This window comes from Epinephelus lanceolatus, chromosome 1 (assembly GCF_041903045.1).
Source record: "Epinephelus lanceolatus isolate andai-2023 chromosome 1, ASM4190304v1, whole genome shotgun sequence".
Classification (NCBI taxonomy): Eukaryota; Metazoa; Chordata; class Actinopteri; order Perciformes; family Serranidae; genus Epinephelus; species Epinephelus lanceolatus.
In genome coordinates, this window is record NC_135734.1 from 22920855 (window position 1) to 22944854 (window position 24000).

The 24000-nt window shown below is 42.1% G+C and overlaps 1 protein-coding gene across 2 annotated transcripts in view; it reads right to left on the minus strand.

Annotated features, from left to right (window-relative positions):
- cdh4 (cadherin 4, type 1, R-cadherin (retinal)) overlaps positions 1–24000 on the minus strand; it is a 267007-nt gene that overhangs the window by 32012 nt on the left and 210995 nt on the right. For both annotated transcript variants that reach the window (XM_033627295.2, XM_033627296.2), the window contains exon 8: positions 10079–10251. In XM_033627295.2, coding sequence (XP_033483186.2) covers positions 10079–10251 — 173 coding nt within the window. The remainder of the gene's footprint in view (positions 1–10078; positions 10252–24000) is intronic.

Below are 24000 nucleotides of genomic sequence, written 5' to 3' on the forward strand. Positions count from 1 at the left end.
GATGTGATGTCGGCAAGATTGTGCAGTCACTCAAATGACATCTTAGGGAGAAGAGAGACAAGCAGTGCCTGTAAATCTTCTAGTATGGGTTATGTAGAAATTTAACCCTTCTGATGTACTGAAACAGGAACAGAAGGCCCGTTTCCACCGCAGGAACTTCAGGGTAATTTTACGGGGCCGTTGGTGCATGTCTCCACCGCAGGAACCACCCCCTAAGGACAGAGTTCCGGAACTTTTACGGGGGCTAAACAAGTCCCTGCCTCGGAGTAGGTACTCAGAACGGCCCCGAAAGACTCCTGGCTGGGGCTTGGGGATTACTTGGTGCTGATTGGATATACTCAAGGAGGGATGTGATGACAACAGAAAGCAACAAAATAGCTGGCATTTTTAAAACTCAGCAGACGAGGGTTAGCTCGTTCATATAGCTTCCGCCGCCATGTAAAAAAAACTCACTAAATGGCCCGTGAAAAAAATATTCTTTCCAGCGGATATCTTAGTTACAACATGATTGAGCTAGCAAAGCAGTTTTGTGTTGCTATGTGTGGTATTTATACAGTTATGGGAAATCACAATGTCTAGAAAGCATCAGTAGTGGCTGCAGCTGACAGGGACAGCTCACAACAGCATCTGTTAAAATGGTCGTGCAACGATTATGTCACATCCAGAGCCCGTAACTTTACAGGAACCTTCCTCCTACTCCGCTCTCTCAGTGGAGACACGGCGGTTGAGAGAGCCGAGCGAGAGGACGTTCCTGTAGTAGTTCCTGCCCCTCAAATAGTACCAGGAACTTCTTCAGTGGAAACGGGCCTAGAGACTGCAGCTAGTCCCTCTGAGAGATTGTACTGAGGGACAGTGGTGCTTTGAACTAAATTCTAAGTTCATGGCAATCCATCCAATAGTTAAGAGACATTTCACTAAAAAGTGAGTGACTAAAAAGTCACGCAAAAAGTCAACCTCATGGTGAAGCTAGACGATTAACATTATCGCTGATTATCACTAATATATTTAGGATACAATGTCTGGGGACCATGAACGTCTTCAGCAAATTTTGTGCTGATACTTTAAGAAGATATTGAAGTATTTCACGAGATAAGTGAAAATTTTTACCTCTTAGGGGAAATGTCACAGGTTCACCAAAGTCATAAGGATTTAAAGTACAACTGCACCAACTTTCATTACAATTCATCCAGTCATTTTCAAGACATTTCAGTGGTAGCCTGACGACTGATTGACAGACTGCCCAACATCACCATCTCCAGAGCCATACTGCTAGTATCGCTAAAGAAAGAGAGCAACATCTTCTGAAACTTACTGGACGAAACTTTTATTGTGAGTCAACAAACCCCAAAACCAGTGAAGTTGGCACGTTATGTAAATCGTAGATAAAAACAGAATACAATGATTTGCAAATCCTTTTCAACTTATATTCAATTGAATACACTGCAAAGACAAGATGTTTAATGTTCAAACTGAGAAACTTTTTTTTTTTTTTTGCAAATAATCATTAACTTAGAATTTAAAGGCAGCAACACATTGTAAAAAAGTTGGCACAGGGGCCTTTTTACCACTGTGTTACATCGCCTTTCCTTTTAACGACACTCAGTAAATGTTTGGGAACTGAGGAGACCAATTTTTGAAGCTTTTCAGGTGGAACTCTTTCCCATTCTTGCTTGATGTACAACTTAAGTTGTTCAACAGTCCGGGGTCTCCGTTGTCGTATTTTACGCTTCATAATGCGCCACACATTTTCAATGGGAGACAGGTCTGGACTACAGGCAGGCCAGTCTAGTACCCGCACTCTTTTACTATGGAGCCATGCTGTTGTAACACGTGCAGAATGTGGCTTGGCATTGTCTTGCTGAAATAAGCAGGGGCGTCCATGAAAAAGACGTTGCTTGGATGGCAACATATGTTGCTCCAAAACCTGTATGTACCTTTCAGCATTAATGGTGCCTTCACATATGTGTAAGTTGCCCATGCCTTGGGCACTAATACACCCCCATACCATCACAGATGCTGGCTTTTGAACTTTGCGCCTATAACAGTCCGGATGGTTCTTTTCCTCTTTGGTCCGGAGGACACGACGTCCACAGTTTCCAAAAACAATTTGAAATGTGGACTCGTCAGACCACAGAACACTTTTCCACTTTGCATCAGTCCATCTTAGATGAGCTCGGGCCCAGCGAAACCGGCGGCGTTTCTGGGTGCTGTTGATGAATGGCTTTCGCTTTGCATTGTAGAGTTTTAACTTGCACTTGCAGATGTAGCGACGAACTGTAGTTACTGACAGTGGTTTTCTGAAGTGTTCCTGAGCCCATGTGGTGATGTCCTTTACACACTGATGTCGGTTTTTGATGCAGTACCGCCTGAGGGATCGAAGGTCACGGGCATTCAATGTTGGTTTTCGGCCTTGTCGCTTATGTGCAGTGATTTCTCCAGATTCTCTGAACCTTTTGACAATATTACAGACCGTAGATGATGAAATCCCTAAATTTCTTGCAATAGCTCGTTGAGGAATGTTGTTCTTAAACTGTTCGACAATCAGCTCACGCATTTGTTCACTAAGTGGTGACCCTCGCCCCATCCTTGTTTGTGAATGACTGAGCATTTCAGGGAAGCTGCTTTTATACCCAATCATGGCACCCACCTGTTCCCAATTAGCCCGTTCACCTGTGGGATGTTCCAAATAAGTGTTTGATGAGCATTCCTCAACTTTCTCAGTCTTTTTTGCCACTTGTGCCAGCTTTTTTGAAACATGTTGCAGGCATCAAATTCCAAATGAGCTAATATTTGCAAAAAATTACAAAGTTTACCTGTTCGAACATTAAGTAACTTGTCTTTGCAGTGTATTCAATTTAATATAGGTTGAAAAGGATTTGCAAATCATTGTATTCTGTTTTTATTTACGGTTTACACAACGTGCCAACTTCACTGGTTTTGGGTTTTGTACGTTTTCCCAATTCAAGGATGTAAAGAACGTCTATAATCCAATGAGACTTAAAGGACATCTGAACTCCAAATTAATGAGTATCAATCATCTCGCTAACAAGGTGACAAAACCATTGTGTTTGTATGAAGCTAAGTAGGTTCAATCAAGAAAACTTTTTCTATGCTACATCCATTCACAATTTTCTCTCTATCACCCATCAGCTTACTCTCCTGGTTAGCCAATCAAACATTGCCACGATCTCCTTCAGCCAAACTTTCAGTCTGTTCTCTCTGCTTCTATCAGCTGTCATTTTAGGCAGAATCGCTGTGCCCTCCTCCAACCCATTCACCTCCAGTCTCCTTATCCAGAGACCAAGAGCTTATCAAAAGCCCATTCCTCTTCACACCCAGATCCCCAGCTCCATCTTCATCTCATCTCATCACCAACACCAGTGTCTAGACTCCACAGGGGAGATCCCTAATCTACTATGTCTTTACCACCCTCATGGAGTAGATGACATCACAATGGGGTGTAATCGCCAAAGACTTTTCACATTTTTTATACTTATGATAAATATCCTTTTCTGTCAGAATGAGTCTCCCCTGATTGAAACACAGAAAGAGAGGGAACAGCTGAGATCCTGAATAAAGCTGTGAACATGTGTGGTGCAACCACTTCTCTAGTAACATCTAATATAGTGTTGAAAAATCTCTGTCCGGTACTCACTGTTGGGTGCACATAGTCAAAATATGTGTATAAATTCTGCAGGGAGATACTGACCAGGTTTTTGTCACAATCACAGTTTGAATTGGTGATATTCTAAATACAGTTGCTGTCTTGAAAGGATTACTTTATTTGTTTTTGTTTTATTTGCTCTAACAGGGTGTCCTAACTGAAGGTGACGCCAACGAGTGAGTTCGATTGTACTGTTTTCTATTGAAATATCCTAACTGGCCATGAGTGACACAGTGCTTTGAGCTGAACTTAAGTTGGATGCACTGTTTGTACTTATTTCAGGTGCACTCTTTAAAGGCTCAGCAATAGACAAAGAACAGCGGATTTATAAAGGTGATATGAGGAATAGTCTTCACGATACGTCCTCATTTACTTTACTAAAAAATAAAAAATAAGCTGGCTGAAGGGAGATTTCCAGAGAGCTAAAAGTTTCTGGCAAATGACCATCACTAATAACAATGTACAATTAATATAATATGGCTATATTGTCTTTTTCAGTTTCAGTGTTTTCTGTCAAGTAAAAACTTAAAAAGATAGCAAATATTTGCCCATTTTTTAAGTGGTTACATATAAGACAGAGACAAATGAGCTCAGCAAGACTATTTTGAAGCATTGCTAAAGTAATCCAAAGTCTTAAGAATATGTTACTTAGATTGCGCAATCTAATGGAATACCTTACAAATTACATTTTAGAGCATGTACTCAGTAGTCTTAAAGTAAACATCCCAACACTGACACTGACATCAATCACATGTATGGGAAATATTTTACCCTAGGTCATTTGATATCTATCATCCCTCATGGTTGTTATAGGGTCCAACATTTGTGGATGTATTGTGTGAATTCTATTGTAAACAAATAAGATTCAGCCCTTTAAAGAACAAACTGGTGTCAAAAAGTCATCAAGGGACTGTTCATGGGAAAAGCAGGCAAAAGAATAGAACAGACAAAACTTAAATACATCTATAAAAATGTTGCTTTGGTGGATAATATTTATCTGAAAGGTTTTCAAAGTGAATGCCTGACCTAGACCAGAATAGGAGAGCATTATCTACAAGAGAGGGCGGAAAAACATGGTTTAAAACGGGAGGGGCATAAGTGCAACAATTCAGGCTTTTCTGAAGACAAAACAAGGTCCAATTCAATATGAGCTAAGTGCACATGATAAGGTGGATATTGAGTGGATATTTTCCTGATTGAATGTTGGCTACAAGCAGTCAACATCCACCTACATACATCAATATTTTTCGTACAGCAGCCTGCTCACAACTCTCAGATGTCTTTGCTGTCTGGCTCCTGGAGCTTTGGTGCAAGGCAGTGAGTTAACATAACTCAGGGTCTCTGAGACAATAAAGCCCCAGACCCATTTAGGATGCCTGCTCTCTGTCTGTATCCCCAACTGGGCTCTGCAGATCATAACAGAGCCAGGCTGTGGGCACTCATGTCCTTGAGGCAGTCCAGGCGATGTCCTAATCGTCGGCGAGACAGTCCAACGTAGAGCTGGCGTCGGCCTGGTGGACAGCCTGGCGTCGGGCCACACCACACCATGCCACGCCAGACCGTTCCAATCCAGGGCTCATGGGAGATTGAGACAGCCTGGGGTAATGAAAGACAACAGCTCTGCCTGCCAGTGGAACCGAAGCCATGGAGAGAGGGCACAAAGGGAGAACATGTATGCCAGCTGTGGCATCCTGACATCTCCCACTCTGCTACCTGCTGCACCAGAGTCACACTTCATTAGAAATGTGTTTCTTTCATGATGGACTGACAGACGAGTCTATTTCCAGGACAGCAAAAATACAAATATAGATACAAAATACTGTCTGAACCTGGGGCTGGGCAATGTGGGGGAAAATCTAATATCACATTATTTTTGACCAAATACCTGGATGTTGATATTGCAGTGATATTTTAGGGCTGGTGTTTGGTGCTCACAAAATATTTATACAATGAGATTTTTGATATTTTTATTTCATTTATTTTAGAATAATCGTCAGTAATGTGGGTATTAGGTTTGGGTGGTATAACCGTATTATGATGTATCAGGACATGTGAAAACCCGTCAGTATGAGTTTCGAAAAATCGTCGAATAGTTGCCATGATTTTCGAATAGTGTTTTTGCTTGTGCTGCCCATCCCTAGTAAACAGTATGACAGTTTTTTGGTGGGCGGGGCTCAGCTGGAGGCAAAACAATTCTCCTAGGACCTTAGCTAGTGCTAACTAGCAAGTTCTGTTGGCTTGTTTTAGACAATGGAGGAAGATGATGTGAGTGGCGCATTTGGAAATACTCATTCCGAGTACCAGAGTGCACTCTGACACAAACTGGACCGTTCCTAAATTCGGAGCACTGTCTGAATGTACTGTTCTGTTATCCAGAGCACCGCGCTCTCGGAGTGGCAGAGTGGAATCTGGGCACTCTGTCTAGGGAAACAGAGCAGCAGTGTGCCGAGTGGTATGAATGTGTGATTAACTTCACCGTTTGTTAATTCACACAGAAATATAACGCCCCGTTTCGACCAACAGGGATCTCATTATAGTGTAGGGCGTCAGACTGAATTTATGAACGCACCATGTCAGGTCACTCGCTCTCCGGGATGGCAAGTGTTACTTGGATAAGTAAACACTGACCATCGGGACCAGACTGGCCGACCCGTATGCTCTCACTAAGTGGATGGATGATGAAGGTGGGATGGCTGGCTTTGTGGTTGATTACTATAACAATCTTACAAAGGTGGACGACACTTATACGGCTTCCTCCAGTTTGTTTTGCTATTGAAGCTTACGTTAGCTAATGTGTTAAAAAGTTAGAGTGACAAAGAATTTCAATATTCCTCTTACTTACTTACTGCCTCCCCAGTTTCTGATGAGGTGACAGTAAACACTTTTTCCTAACCTGATATGAGGTGTGCGCTGCACATGCGAACATTTTTGATGATTGCCTCCCTCCAGTCCTTTCGTCTTATCACATTTAACCATCCGCCAGCAGTGGCGGCTGGTATGTGCTAAAATTTAAGTTTATGAGCCACAGCTCCTTCTATTCTGGCTCCTAATAACACAACAAGACGACATTCTAAGCCTCCTATGTAGCCTACAGCCCTGTGGTGAAAATCATGTTTTGCCTCCAGCTAACAAACTGACGTCACTGTGACGTCGGCCCTAAAAGGTTCTACATTATATCAATATATTATCCATCCCTAACCTAAACGAAACATTCACCTACTGCAATCTTAATTCTAATCTTGTCCCCGGCCCCTTCAGTGCTTTACATCCCAAATGCAAAACCTAAACCCACACCCACATACAAAAAGCCATGTTATAGTTTGGGGTGCATGGAGTCAAACACACATGTATATGCCTTATCTCAGCTTGTTAGCCTGTGGGCAGGAGCACGTGGAAACATGTGAGGTCAGGGGAGGAGAGGGGTTGCGGGCGGTGAGTTGGGCAGAATAATTGGTATTCAGCGGTGTCAGAGGTAAGTGATACCAGGCTAACCTCCATGTACCCCCTGGTCTCCTCAACACGAGAGAACCTGCTTCACCCCTTAATTAGCACATGAATATTCTAATTAGACACTGGCATGGTGGACGAGGATGAGCTAAAGTGTGAGACATGGGAGAGGAGATGGAGAATATAAATTATGTGCTGCAAAGGGTGTCTATAGGGTATACGGTGCCCATACAGTGAGTGTGTGTATTCATGTTTTGTGTAGCAGCATGTGTATACACCACCCTGGTTGCATGGATCCAGTCTGACACATTGGATCTCTATTTGCTGCTACTCTTCACTTTGTATGAGCTTGTCTTCATCTAAACAACAAACTGCATGGGAGTGTGTATGCAAACACGTGCCCATGTGTCTGAGCGTGTTTGTGTGTTTGTGTTGATGACCTTGACAGCAGGTGGGTGAACTCCCAGGTGTGTCCCAGTTTTAGTGGGAGGATCAGAGGCAGGTGGGACTGAGCCTGGCTTGATGTGTCCAGATTAATGAGCTTTCTCTCACTCACATCAGCTGCTACTGCTGCCGCCTGGGCCAAGCTGGAAACAGGGACAGAGCTGGCTCGCATTCACCAGACTCATTTATATTGTCCCACCAATGTATGACGCTGTCATGCCATGCCAGCTCTGTACAAAAATTGGATAAGGAATGAGCATTGATGTATTGTGTTCCTCTGTTATCAAAACCTGGTTTTGTTCTTGAGATTTCATCCGTAATTATTCTCCAAATACGCTTGCCTTACTGTTGGTAAAATTCTGCTTTAATTTCCAAAGTGTTGCCTGGCCGGGTTTAGTGCTGCGAGGGACCAGCGGGACTTCTCAGAATATAAACATTATGAGACACACTCAACGGTGCTTTAATGTCTGTAGTAAAACCAGCCAACTAAGTTACGAGGATGAGATTATCCTCATAATGGCAGCATATGAATTTGAATGTTTCCCTGATTTTGCCAGTTGTATTTCTTCTTTAAATCTTGCACCACAGGGAGATATGAGAAGGTCTGCATGTGTGTGAGAGAGAGAGAAAGGCTGTAGAATGAACAATCTGCCATGAAACAATACTGCCAACAGTCACCTGATGCATCTTAGGAAAAACAAAAGTCGCCCCTGCGTGACCTCGCTCATTAGTACAATAAGGTGGAAGATGGAGCAGAGACGATGTGTGTTGTGGTGGTGGTGTGTGGGTTGGCAAACAACCACAGAAAGCAACAGACGCACACAGCATCAGTGGATGAGACAAAAGACGACAATGAAGAGAAAGCTCCTGCGACCTCCTCAGCAGAGAGGTGCTGGATTTGCGTGGCCATTATATCCGCCCTGCTCTACACGCTGAAGAAAACATTACATATTAGCCTGTCAATTATACTTATACACAATAAGAAAACAGGCAAATTACTAGAATGACTGAATTAATTTTTTGGCTGTTTTGTTTGACATTTTTTAAAAGGGCGAATGCAGCTGAAAGTGATCCTGAATTTTTTAAGGTTTCATTACATGCAGGGATGAAATTGGGATTTGTGAGGCAGGGAGCCCTGGAATTTGCAGGACCTTATTTCATGCATTGTGCATCCAGAAAAAGCAAGCTGGTGGTAAATGGATGTTAAAAAATAGAATTCTGTTAATCATTTGACAAATATTTCGGGAAATGAAGTGTTTATTTCGAGAATTGTAATTAACTTTGGGTTAAACAATGGCCAAAATGGACCGACCAGATAAAGTCATTAAAACCAAGACTTGGGAAGCATCTATTAAGGTGACTGATCTGTACTGTGGCTAACCCGCATTTGATTAATTTGACGTTACCCTGTTCATGGACACACAAATCAGCTACCAGAGTAAATCAAGTTAGTTGGTGTGTGGCTGTGTGAAAACAATGTAAATGTAAACAAAAAAAGCACATTAGTAGTCAAAGTTATTGTGACTGTGGGCATCCTGGTGGCTGGTTAGTTCAACAAACAGTTCAACATTTTGGAAAACAGACTTTTTTGCTCTCTTGCCCGGAGTTAGATAAAATATTGATGAAATTCTAATATCTGTCTATTCAGTATGAAGCTGGAGCAAGCAGCAAAATCAAAGACCGGAAAAAGAAGCCAACATGGATGTGCAAAACACTGCAGTTCCTTGAATGGCAACAAGAGGCTGGCTCCAAAAGTGAGTCAATCCCCATAGACCCCCATGTTAAAGTGCCCAACTTTAGAGAAGAAATAAATGGGTTTACAGCCCGATTTTCGTCTCTATAGCTAATTTCCCCGTTTATGCCAACTGAACAGAGGATGAACTTACATTTTATTACTTTGAGCTGATCCTAATATATATATATTAATATCCAAATATGGTCACTTCTGGCCCAGAAAAACCAAGATGGCGATGGCCAAAATGCCAACATCAAGGCCTTAAAGCGGCAATCCATATAAACCAATGGGTGGCGTCAGGGTAGCTACATCCATTGTTTTTATACAGTCTATAAACTGGAGCCGAGATGAATTTATCTTAGCTTAGCTTAGCATAAACATTGGAAACGAAACAGCTATCTTCGCTCTGTTCAAAGGTTAAAAATCTTACTACCACTAGCACTGTTACATATGCTGCTTCTTCCTCTCTCCTCATTTCCTGCCTCTATACTATTAACCATCCAATATGAAAAAAGAATACAGACAGTATATTTAATCGCAGTGGTAGATATTTCTTGCACAAGTACCAGATGTTGTTGCAGTTTGGACTGAATAAAGCTGAGCTCTGCTGGCTGGCTGTGGCCAACTTTAACCCCAGGATGTATCAACCAAACCATTGAAGGCCAGCAGAGTAATAGTACAACTTTAAGTCACTGAATTGTATTTTATGGCTGGGTGGACACAAATGAGACACAAAAGATCAAATGCTGAGAGTTAACAGGGACACACTGCATACAGCTGACACTGACCTCTCTGTCCAGGCCGGCTGCCACTGTCACTATGTCTCCAGTCTCGCTGTTGATGGTGAACATGTTGGGGATGGGGCTGTGGGGCGTCTGCGAGAGGATGCGGTAGCGCACCATGCCGTTAGCCGTGGTGGAGTCGTCCGAGTCTGTGGCCGTCACCTGCATCACGGAAGATCCTGCGGAGAGAAAGTTAGTTAGCGAGGGAGACTCAGAGTGAGGTAGAATAATTGGAAAATTAGAGGATGTACATTAGTGCACACTGCACTAGAGGAGGTCATGTTAGGGAAAAAAGCAAAACAAAAAAGTAAAACAGCAGGCAGCATTCATTAAAATACAAAGATGTGCTTTTCAAGGTCTTTGCACGCCTACATTTTTAAAATACATATGGTATAATGAAGGTCTCCCACTACTGTTAATAAATTTGCAGAAAAATATCAAAGAGAAGGCGGGGGGCTAAGAGAAAACTCAGACAGCAACAAACTCATTTATAAACTAGAAACAAGTCAATCAGACTTTGCAAATTGCTGTGACATCCTCTGTTCTTTGGCAAGCAACTTTTAGAGTGAGAGCTATTATAGAGCAGAGTACAATAACACAAACAAAATCTCTTAAATAAGCCCCTATTTTAAGCTGTGTTGTTTTGTCATCTGTATATAGAAAGCTAGTGGGGCAAAGTTTCCACCTCTGCAGAGTCCATTTAGTAATGAGCAGCGCTGGGTCTTCTGCCATTTCCACCATCCATTATTTCAGCCTTCAGCGGCACCGTGGCTGCCCTTAATGCTCCGATGCTCTCTCCCTATTTGTCTTAGAATCACGGATAAACACTGCCATTTAAGGCAGGCAGCACAGAGGTGGCGAGGAGGGGGGAGTGTGTGCATGTGAGTGTGTGGGTAAAGAGCGCATGTATGTCTGCATTTACTTACAGATACATGCGTGCATCTGTATGCATGTGCGTGCGTGTGTCCTCACAGCACGGATCAGGGTGAGAGGCCCTGTGTGCCCGCATCTTCCCTGAGCAGAATTATTGATTTGCACGAGTTTGTCAGCTTGGCTCACAAATGCGACCAGGTAATTAGGAGCACTTTGTCCTGGAAAGAGGAGAGATCACCTCGCCTCTCTCGCAGGGTTCTGTGAAAATGTCACTTTCCATCAGGCAGCCATTTACAGGCTGCTGCTGCTGCTGCAGACAGAACAAGACTGTCAGCTCACAGGAGAGGGACGGCAGAGAGAAGAGACGGCTGGAGCACTAACATGCTCGAATGAGAAGACAGTGTAAGAAGAGAAAAACTTAAAGGGAGGGAGACAAGGACATCTGGGAGCTCAAGTATAAAAAGCCAATGGGGAAACAGAGAAAAGGAGAGAATGACAATTATAACACCTCCGTGTTGTAATTTCTTGTCTAAATTAAATGGAACCATATAATTTTGATAAAATTTTAGATTTAACCTAAAAAAAAAAATAAAAACATACCACTGTTTGTCAGGTAAGTGGGCACCAAAAAGCATCTCAGCAGCTAATGCATAAGTGCTCTGGTTACCTCAGTGGGCACGGCGGTGGGTGGTGGGTGCCACGCTGAGCAGGCATGAAACCAACAATGTTCAATTATCACATCAACAGCAACAAAAGTTAGAAATAAAAAAACACAGCTTGTTTGTTTTAGTGTACAGCAGAAGTAAGTTTCGCTTTGTAAATGTAAATGTCTCAGCCAAAGCAGGAGAGCTGCAGCTGGACTCATAGCAGATCCGGCGGTCCCTTGTGGGTCTGAGTGGTTACAGGTGTCTCCTTTCCCATAATTGGGTCTAGATGGCACCATCATTCCTGTGACAGCCTGTATGGACAGGATAATTGTAGCCTCGAAGTCTATTTCAAACATCATTAAGTTTCAAAGCAGGATTTGTCACTTTGTCCAGCAAGGAAAAGAAAAGAATCCGAGACAGGAAGAAGAAAAACAATTACAGCTATCCCACCGAGGACGGCGTCAATATATAATCAACCTTTCCAGTCCCGTAGGGAGGGAGAGGATGTGATGTTTGAATCACATGTCAGCGCTGCCACCTTTCATTTCAATGAGGAGGATTCAGTGATATGATGATGGTGCGCTTTTAGATCCAAAGAGGGGCAGCCATGCCTGAAAGGGTTAATCTCTGAGCCTGTTTAATTCCTCTTTAATTTGAACACTAATTCCAAATCCTAATTGCTTTTCCACCAAAATCGCTGGAGCTGAAAATTTAACTGGTGGCAGGCGGTGCATATTGTTGGCCATTTCTGCTCACGTGACCTGGGATCACCGGTGAGGTCTATCTGCTGCCGAAACATTAGTCAGCCAGAGTCAACATCTGCCTCCCAATTAGAGGGAAGATGGAGGGAAAAGGGGAAGATGGATAGAGATAGACAGATAGAGCGGTAACGGGGTGATAGATGCGCACAGATGCAAAGATAGGAAGCAGAGGAGGAAATTGCAAAGCAGAAAAAGATAGTGAAGACAAGAATAGAGGTGAGAGGGTTTATAAAGACCACTAAAAGCAGAAGTATAAGGGGAAGAATGGGAGTGAAAGGGCAGTGGATGGACGGTGTGTAAGAGGATAATAACTCTCATCAGTGGAGAGAAGATAGAGGTTGAAAGAGTGGCTGCGGTACAGTAGATAGAGAGGGAGAAGGAGAAGTAGAGGTTGAGAGGTAAGGAGGAGGGGGGAGAGAAAAGGTGGAAAAGCAGTGAATCTTGGGGGAAGTAATGAAGGGGACAGTGTCCACACAAGAGCCTCTAATGGAGCCCTCTCCTCTCTGAGGACACAAGGACACAGTCAAAAAAAAAAGTAAAAAAAAAAAAGACACTATGAATGAGATCAGAAAAAGGCAGCCTTCATGAGTCGGAGCAAAGGCCAGATGAGATGCGCCTTTTTACCTTGACCACAATTAACTGCATGATAGCCATGCCTGAGGATCTCTACCTGCTTACTCTTATTCAGGAACACAGTAAGGATCGAAGCCGTGTGAAGGGCAAGCAGCTGAACCTGCTATACAGGCAGTACAGTAACTAAATGGGAGTTATTTCACATGTCCAGGGTTCCAACTGCAGTTAATAATGGTAACTGATTGGCAATTGAAGCATTTCCAATGTTGCCTGGGAAGCTCACAGATCTGCAAACTCATGTTTCATGTGCTCCGGCAGATGTGTGTGTGGTCACTCTCTGCTTTGGACAGATATCCAGCCACTTGAGATCTGACAGGCCAATCACAACCGTTTATCTATTGTGGGGCATGTTTGAGACAATGACTTTATGTAGAACAAGTCCATCAAAATGGTTTTCACCTTTTCTGTTGTTTCAAATAGTAGAGTGAGAAACTTTTTATCTTTTGATGGCAAAAATGAAAACTGACACTCCACCATCACAGCTCATCTCTGTGCGCTAGGGGTGGGCGATATGGCTCTAAAATAATATCACAATATTTCAGGATATTTTTGCGATAACGATATTCCTAACAATATGACAGGCTGTTATGCTACTGAACTACTGCACATTCACATATGTAGTTTTTTGTCGAACCGCGAGTGTCACGTAGGTTTACATTACCAAAGGTTTATGGCGAAATGACCTGACGACACCAACTCCAATGTGCGCATGGTGAGAAATGAGAGGGAGAGATGCTGTGCTGCTGCTGGAGGAGCCACTGAATGAGTTCCCTCTGAGCGGTAATTCACTAAAGTCTGAGAAGTCTGGGGCTAGGACACCTAGTCCTGATGACGCCACAGTTTATTCCACACTACTGAAGCTGCTCCTCTTTTTTGAACCACTGCGGAGTCAGTAATAATTCCTCTTTCAGCCATGCTTGTTGTTGCCAAAGGTATCAGTATGACGTCAATAGGTCAACAAGTCCAAATATCACGAGTATCACAATATGATCTTTTCATATGATATCAAAAATGATACCAGTACTATTGTGAACGAGATGATATGGCACACCCCGACTGCAGGCTGTAGTCTGTGTACATTTGTCTGTTTCATTATATTTTTCCTTCCGAGCTACATCACATTTTCTTGCTCTGATTGGTTGTACATCTACCCAGTCATGCCCAGAGTTGTTTTGTTTTGATAATGCCCCCTGATTTTGTCCGGTGATGTCCGGCTACTTGGATGGGCGTAAAATTATCCTGGTTGAATCACCTATACGAAAAATGAGCTGTAGTGTTAGCATTTGTCTGATTCGTTAAAGGGACACTCCACTTGTGGGATCTACTTCTGAGAAAACATTTGTGTATCTTTTGTGGCTCTGGCAGGGATTTGTAAAGAAGACGTCATCGAATTTATCCCGATTTGATTGTGAAGTACTCTCAATTGCAATATGTATATTGTAGGATTCAGTGTTTTTTGTGGCTTGATACATTCTAGGGAGTAGAGGTCATAACGTCTTTGCCTCTGCAGCACTATATTTGACTATTCTTTATTAAATCTGTCTCTCGCAAGTCTCCAAATGTTACGGAAATACAATGCAAATTTATTGGAAAACCTCTCGTAAAAAAAGTCTAAAGATACAATTCTGAAATTGCAAGCTGATTGGTTGATCCAATTCCTGTCGGCAAGTGGACGTAACATTATACTCACAATCTTTTTAAATATAAAAGAAGCAGCCGTGCAAACCCCTGCACATCTGTCTACATTTAGCCCAGGCTGATAGGCACTGTATCTACAGGAAAAATGCGACTGAACACTGGCGACCATAACCCTAAACCTGCAATACTGTGAAACAGTATCCAGGAGAAACCCTTTTTTTTATTTTGGGGAAAATTGAGGATACTAAATTTCTAAAAATAAAAAAATACTTCTGGAACCAGCAACATGTCAAATATGTCAGAGCTGCAAAGAAAGTCAACACTCCTGGCTATGTTCTGTTCCGATAGCCTCTGGATCTCTGAGTGTGTTTTATTGAGGGTTTTCTGTCCATATTCTAGGCTAAATGGGCATCTGCTACTGTAACACTCAACAAAAGGTCAGATGATGTTTGACAGCACGCCAATGGCAAAACAGACTGTATGAGAAAACTTGCTGAATTGCAGATACTCGTGGAACTGAGTAGTAAAGGTGGCAAGACTTCATATTTACTTTATAACACTTACACCTACAGGTACACTGGATATTCTGCTCTGCATTGCCTACGTGTGAAGGAAGTGGTTGAAAACGCAAACTGACACAAAACAGCCCTTCATACTGAGGCATTAGTGCTAAACACTGACGCTCTGTGTGGATAGAAACTGTTCATGTGGCCCTGATGTGTGTGGATTGGCACTATGATATAAATGGACTAACAATAAGGAGCACAGTGAGAAACACCTGCTCACAGAGTCTAGGCTCAATACTGATTGAAACATCGTAGTGCTCTTCCACCTCTGCTTGCCTCCATTACTCCATCGCCTCCCTCCTGTGCTGATTCCCTAATTACCCCCCCAGGCAAGATGGAGAGGGAAAGTCTCTTAAATCTCTCTGCAACTGTTAGCAAACTCCATTAGGAGAGAGCGAGTTAGACGCAGCGTCCCTGTCCCCCCACTGGGAGGGCAACTGAGAGAGAAGGCACTCAGCGGCTGGTTTTGATCTTGCACTTTCATTTACGAAGGCCTTTTTTGGGAGGAAGACGGTCCATAAAAGGGAGAGACGTGCTGTCAGAGTCGGGGAGAAGGGAGAGGGAAGGAGAAGGACGGAGCATCAGTGGGCAGATGTTCTGAGTACACTGCAGCCTCAGAACGTGAGAGCTTTCCGAAGAAGTCACGCCATGTCGACAGATCTTTATCTGAGGCCACTTAACATGCTGCATGTCACAGTGTTGAGGATTTTTTTTAAAGTAATTTGGATCATTTTGGTGACCTTGGAAAGGTAGATGTGTTTTCTGTGTTCTTTTTATGTGTGTATGTTAGCCTGAGCTTATAGCTCCTGTCCCCAGTGGTGGGTGGAGTAATAAAAATCTATACTCAGGTAAAAGTCCAATTACTCCCACAAAAAGTGACTCAAGTAAAAGTGAAAATTACCCTTTGAAAAACCTACTCATAGTTCTTGTTTTGATGAGCAGGTCAGTTAATCAAACAAATGAGGACAGCCTACACAACTGAGATATGAATAATCTCCCACCCTCTCCCCATCTCTACCCCCTCTCTTACATCAAAGTTTGATATTGCACATGAAAAATTAACATAGCTAGTGTTAAGCTAGCTAACTCATTTTCACCCACAGTATGTGCAATTTACTTCAGTGCAGGGTTTCCCTCAGGTGGCAAGTATCTTTTGACAGGGCCTGGCACAGGCCAGCGGATACAAATCTTTTTAATGGGGGCCAGCAACACTTAGTTTTGATGTTAACAATGCAGCAAAGTTAAATTAAAATAAGTTTTTGGTGTGTAAAATGTACCATCTGGTCTGATATGCAGATTTGGTGTAAAGACCTATGAGTGATTGAAACGGGGACAAAACTAGATTTTGTATTTGGCCTCCAAAAGGCTAGAAACAGTCCTGCTAGCTGGTGCGTCTACTGAAAACGATGCAGCTGTCACAAGAAGAGGAACAGCATGTTGCCAAGGCAAAAATGGGATAAAGAGATCTCATTGCAGTCTTATGTCCCATAGTGGATGAAGAGGAGTCAGTAAGTTTGTAAGTGGTTAATGTTAGTAACATGATCTGTTGTTGAGTTTTGACTCCTCACAGTAACAGTAATGTCAGCTCACTCAGGGCCGAATTCACAAAAGGACTGCGTGGCTTTTGCGGCCGCTAAACCGGTAAAAATGTCTAATTCACAAAGCACGCGCAGAGGGTGAAATGCTCCACTAACTGCGCTGTCAAGCAGATTGCGTCTCGGTGCTCCGGTGTTATTTGCACGTATTTAAATGAGCTAATATGGATATATTTGGTGCAAAAATTGCCCCTTTCTATGCAAATGAGCCTCATTGATAAACAACGTCTAATTCACTAACACCAGCGCTAATAGCCACACGCAGTTTGAGTGAAGTAAATAACGTCTTTAGAAAGCTGGTGCAAACTGGGCGCTCCTCTGTGGAAGCCTCTCGCCCAGACTTTCCAGTGATCGTGGCAGCAGTGATCGTCTGTTAAATCAGTCTGTAAATAATATTTGGACATTATTATAATCATTATTATTTTAATGGCATCCGAAGATATTGATGCATTGAACAGGTGACAGTCTGCGGTCGTTCTCAAAACACACTTCTGTCACGCACTTCAAAAGCAACTTTTCAATAATTTATTTTACGAAACGGGGGAAACAAACGTGAACAAAAACGGTTCCATAATTCATATTAAATTCAAAAGATAACGAAAAAACAGCTACAAGTGAGAGGGAATAGTGGTCAAACTTGGTCAAATCCACAGCCTCAACTCATCCGACACTGTTAGACTGACTCACCAGCAGACATCACTACATGAGGGTATACAGTATTCAGTACTTTGCCAAACAAAGTCTGCCATTATTCTGCCACGGTGTTCTTGGCGCAAAGCCAGTATTTATACTTTGCCATGTGTGGCTTATTGCAATCAGAGGGAAATCAGGGGCAAACTGCACTCAGCTGCCAAACTTTGTGGGCGTGTTTGCGCTGGTATATCATTAGTGCAATATCCTTTGTGAATAGGACGTTAAGACGGAGTAAACTGCAGGTGCAAGTGAAGTGCAATTCAAGGTGCTATCAGCGGCCGCAGTTCATTCTTTGTGAATTCGGCCCTCAGTGTACATGCAAACATCAGCTGCTGACTTGTTAACTGTAATGTTAGGCTACTGTTAAAATCAAACTGTCTAACATTAGCTAACTGGGAATGTTAACATTAATACAAGCAAGCTTACACAACCTGTCAGCTGCGGCTGTCATGAGGTGAGAGGCTCTGTGCCTATGTGCGTGTGTAACCAGTTTCATTTTGCTCACCCGACATTAATAGGGTGGTTTTCTTGACCCGCTAGGCCACTTAAAAACATCTTAAATATACACTTCTAAAAATCCACAACGCTTTAGGCCAGACAAGGGGTAAACTTATGCAAGGCGGGCCATCTGGTTTGCACTTGAGGTGCTCCCCCAATTTACACTCAGCACTTAAAGCAGACTAGTGCTAATGAAGGTATAAATGGCAAATGTAGTGAAGTAAAAAGTAGATCAAAAATAAGTAGTAAAGAGCCGAAGTACAGCTTAAAAAGAAGAACATGAAAAGTATTTGTTCCTTAAAAATATATACTTTTTTCTCATGTGTCTCACTTGTAATGTGTTACTATCCTCTCCTGCTTGACCCACAGACCACAGGTGATTTTTAATAATAAAAATGAATAATGACAACAATGAGGAGAAATATCTAAAACAACCTATTCGCACACATTTAACAGGTTCAACCAGTTTCCCAGGACAATGGTTTATTTCTCATTAACATGAGCTGAATGTGATCAGGTAGCTCATGTTGTTATTTACTGTTTTCTGTGTTTTTGATTACCTGCACAAATTAAATTTCACAAGTCACAGGTTCACTTAGAGCAGAGCGGGGGCTGGGTGGCAGAAAGTGACAAATAAAGCCGTTTTCAGACAGATCCTGATCCTGGCTCACGGTTTGATGGGATCTCTCCCCAACGTAACATCTGGTGACGGTGATAAGGGCGGTTCCCTGTAGGTCTCCCTCTTTGATGGCTTTCACACAGCGCTAGATTTGAAGATGTGTTGTAATGCTTCAGAGAACCTTTGATATCTGGGTCTGTAGATACAGAATGTGATACTGCAGCTTTACACATACCCCTCCCCCCTTTGCCTGGCATTTTGAAAAAAATATAAAGTGGCCAAGGATTTTTATTGAACAGCTATCCTTAATAAAGGCTTGTTGCTACACACATTCAGTGGCAGTTTCAGTAAATATGACAAAATGTTATTTTCTATAAAAGTTACCAATGACAGCTTTACGGAGAGCGGATCACCAGAAAAACAAAAGCATATCAGTACAAACATTGATGGAGGCAAAACAAAAAGTCAGGTAAAGCTTGTAAAACGTCCAAAAAACTTTATGAAAATTCACAAGTACTATACACCAGTCAGACTGAATTTTTTTCTTCAACTGTGAAATTTAACCATGCAGGTAATGTCCCTTTTCTTTCCTTTTGTTGAGAAGTTTTTTTCCTCATAGCCTCAAGAGATTAAGTGAGAAAATGTGTTCCTAATTGCTTGTTGGTTTTTGATTTGGGTGTATACTGTACATTTAAAGGCACAAGTTTCATGACGCAACAGCTCACTTAAAGATAGCATTGCTTGCTACCTGGAAATGTCACACAATAGTGATAAGTGACAAGTGATAATTGAAAGCTCATCAAATGTTGTCTTTGCTGTTGTTGTTGTTTTACTGTACCATTAAAGGGAAATTTCGGTTTATTTCAACCTGTCTTCTATCGTCCTAAATTTGTTTCAAGTGACTAGTGACATAAAAATAATAGTTAGCATGTTAGCCGTTAGCCTAGATACAGCCAGGGCGCATAGCAGCATCAGACCTGTTAAAACGTTAGTGAAAGGGCATACTTCAAGTGCAAAGTTAGTTCACTAAACAAGCTTTTTTCCCACAAAGACCGCCTCATATCGTTAGGATAAATGTCAGAGAACATATAGAAAACGACATGTAAACGTGTTGTCTTACCTTACCGGTGTGGTGCCATGTTTGTTTACCATCTAGCTCTGCTTTCCAAATCGCAGCCGAAATATCGCGAGAACAAGCAGCGATCTCATACCGTGCCTGAACAAGCAGCAACAGCTGGAAGGCAGAACCGGACAGTAGCCTGAAAAGTTCATTCCTTTATTTTATGAAAGATTTATAAAATAATGGCTGACTTTTTGCCAGACTTCGACTTTGTGGAGGACGAATTTGATTTTGCAGAGTTTGATGACCGCCCTTATTTATTTGAGCCAGAATACACTGACGAAGAGCTTTGTGAAATTGAAGAACGGAGGAGGAGAGAGAGAGAGGCGCAACAGGTAGAGGACGAGAGAGGAGGAACAGTTGCTGCAAGGCTGCATAGCTCTGGAGATTGGTGGTGTACCTGTGAATGCTGTGCCCCAGTGCCCACAGAAGAGGAATGCCTCTGTTGCAAGGAATGGGACCGGTTGCAGCCTTATTTTCAAGGTCTGGATGTGACCGAGGACGAGACACCTCTACCTGGAGTAACGTTAGTATCCAAGCGGGTTTCATCTAGAGCTGGCGAGATATATTTCGGCCGTGCTTTGGAAAGCAGAGCTAGAGGGATAAACAAACACGCCACCACACCGGTAAGGTAAGACAACATGTTTACATGTCGTTTTCTATATGTTCTCTGACATTTATCCTAACAATATGAGGCGGTCTTTGTGGAAAAAAAAGCTTGTTTAGTGGACTAACTTTGCACTTGAAGGTTGCCCGTTCACTTACGTTTTAACAGGTCTGACGCTGCTATGCGCCCCGGCTGTATCTAGGCTAACGGCTAACATGCTAACTATTATTTTTATGTCACTAGTCACTTGAAACAAATTTAGGACAATTGGAGACAGGTTGAATTAAACCGAAATTTCCTTTTAAGCTCTCTGTGTCCTGATGGGTAAAGGCAATACATTGCTACAATAAATGTAAAAACTGTGACTGTATTTTTTGCCAATCCTTAAGTAGCAATAGATATGAATACTGTTTGATGTTTCATCACTGTTTAAACCTGCAGTGGGTCGTGGGAGACAGACGCCTGAGATATTCCAGCAGCATCGTTGGACACCGTGCCCCCCTGAGCAGCACCTGTCAGCTGCAATACTGTGACAGGTTTCAACAAACCACCTGTAGTTAGGATGAAAAGAGAGCATGTCACTTGGAGTAACCCCTCAGGGATTTCCATGATCACCTTTCGATTCCACAGAATGACCCAAGCCATGTGCAAAGTCTTGATGTACACTGGGGATCTGTGAAGCTCAGCGCAAGCGATAACCGCACTCAACTGATCACTAAAAGCACTTAAAATGTTTGAGTTATATGTCACATTAAAGTTAAGTTTAAAGTGGAATAAATGTATATTATAAGAAGGAGCTAGGTGAAGTGCTGCATTCAGGGTTCCCACACATTTTCATGGACAAAAATGTAAAACTTCTCTGCAATTTTTCAAGGACCTATAATGAAATTCCAAGACTATTATCACACTGTCACATTGTCCTGTATGATCCTGGGTCTTTGGTAATATTATGTTATCTTGTGGACTCCATTTTGGGGTTTACTTTTTTGTGTTCTTCCTCATTTTGTATTCATTCAGGTTTCATCTGCTTCCTGTTTAATTTTGTAGATTCTCTCCTCATGTGTCATGTCTGGTTTTACCTCCTGTGTCTGTGTGTTTTCCCGCCGATTTCTACCACACCTGTCTTCCTTCAGTCTCATTAGTCCCTCCCTGTTCCCAGAGTCTTCCCTTCACACCTGTTCTATATTAGTCTTGTTTCCTCCACCCTACTGTTCCCAACCACACCCCTGTTGTAAGCCAATCCCCATTTCCCTCCTTTTCTCCATGTCTTCCTTCTCCAGCTGTGTCTAGTTCTTTTGATGAGTTTTCTGTGTATACATACCTATGTGTTTCCCTTTGTTCCTTGCCAGTTCATCTTGTGTTCATCCTTGTGTTCTTGGTGTCATTCACTGCTCTGGTTCCTGCCTGGTGTCTTGTGTTCAGTTTTTTTTTTTTTTTTTTTTTCTGAGTTCATTGCATTATCCCGGTTGTTTTTCAGTTCAGTTTTGGTTTTTCTGTCATTTGGATTTTCAGGTACTTGCCTGTTCTGGATGCATTAAAGACAAAACTTAAACCTGCCTGCTGCTCTGCATTCGAGTTCTTCCTGAACTGATTTATGACACATTATTTTTTTTCTCTTATTTAAACATATCAGATTCCAACTCTATTCAAGCATAATTCCCGCTAGCTGGCATACATAGAGGGAGAGATGGAAAGTGTGGAGAGAAAATTAGGAAAAGTACGTGATGTGAAAACAAAATTTCAAACATGTGTGCTGTGTGCTACATTACATGGAGGGTTATCAAAGGAAGATAAAGAGTTTCATTGCAAACAACCAATGTTCCATGACTTTTCCAAAACTTCCAAGGGTTTTACCAACTCCTTGACTTTGCCAGGCCTGGAAAACAAGATTTCTATAACCCTGGGAACCCTGTGTAGTGGGTCAGAATATTGAATTAGTGTAAAAAAAATTTGAACAGAGTTTCTGGTGTGTAAAGAAAGATGCACACAAAAGATTTCAGTCAAAGTCAGAGTTGATATTAATTAATGTATCTCAAAATCATATCTCAAAGTTGGCTGCGTATCCCGCTCTCTATCTGCGCAGCTGCTGGGTATAAAAACCAACTTCAGCAAGAACTGTGCGGCACTTAACTTGAAGTCTAAACTGGGTCCATTATTAGTGAGTAAACGATTTAACTGGCGGAGGATATATTAAAAGCTTAAATGGGCCAGAAAAGTGTAAAATGTCTCCTTGAACCTACACTGAAGATGAATCGTAGTCCTTCTTGTTTTCTGCAACTAAACAGGCAATTAGGCCGACACAGCTTTGCAGCCTATTTTCCTAATTAAAATTCATCAATTCAGAGACCAATGACTGAGCAAAGGAAGCTCCATGCACATAATGCCTTTTTGACACAACTCTCCAACACCTGGCATTGTGTGCTCCACAAACAAATGTTACCTGGCAGTGATTGTTTAATGAAGAGCGGAGCAATTATACTGTACATAGTGTAATGTATTTCTAGTTAATTAGTATCACAGATTGCCTTCTGTTCAAAACAAAATTTAACTCAAAGACTTATGTCGTCATGCTCTTTTTTTTAAACTAAACACAGATTATCAGAGTGAAAAACGAAGAAAGTAGCTTTTGGAATGTCTGGTTGCCCTCGCTAATTAGGAGCTCTGTATATAGACTCACGCTCCACTGAGGAGTAACCAGTGTTCACAGACACACACGCGCACACACACACACACGTACACACACACACACACACACACACACACACACACACACACACACACGCACAAAGCCAATCCCACACTTGCTCATCCATACACACACACATACAGACACACAACATGCCTTCCTATATTGTTTACAAATTCCCCCGAGATTAAACTTAGCAACAGAACAATATCTGAACGCTGTGAAGACAAACATGGGTCCTTGGGGTCTGATTGTTAGAACAAGAGTTCTTCCAGTCGAAACATGAAAGCTACTTGCACATTCTGCTCTCGTCTCTGGCTTTGCGCTGACCACAGCTCTGTTCCCTGATTCTGAGGGAAGGTCTACATCTCTCCATGCTCTGCAGAATCTGATAATGATGCATCCAGCCAGAATACTGTGACACAAATATCTCATGAGCTCGCCCTCGTCTGAACCGACCGAAAACTTGAGGCGTCACGGCGAATTCACACCTCGTGTCTGTTTATAAAATGTTTACTCAAAGATGAAACATTAAGTTTTTCTGGAGGGCCCAGAAATGATAAGGAAGAGCATCGGATTGGTCAAACTCACGGATGTAGAGCTGAAGATGTAAACAGGATCACTGGGCTATAAGAGGCTGTGCAATATAGTCATTTCAAACATTTTCTTCACACACTTCTTAATATTTCATACCAATGCAATAAAACCTTTTAACTATGCATAAATCAGTCTAAAGTACAGCTTCAAATGGATTATTGCATTTTCTGTGCATTCATTTGAATTGTTACATAATACAATTTAAATGATTATAATTGTAAATGATTGCAGGCTTGTATTTATAGGTGTTTTATGGCTTCCATTATGACTCACCCATTCAGAACAAAAACAAAAAGAACAAAAAGTGCAGTTTGAGCTCATATTGTCCTACCATTAACTGTTCAATTCTTCTCAAGGCACAATGCGAGCTTTGTTATTAAACTTGTATGTTTGGT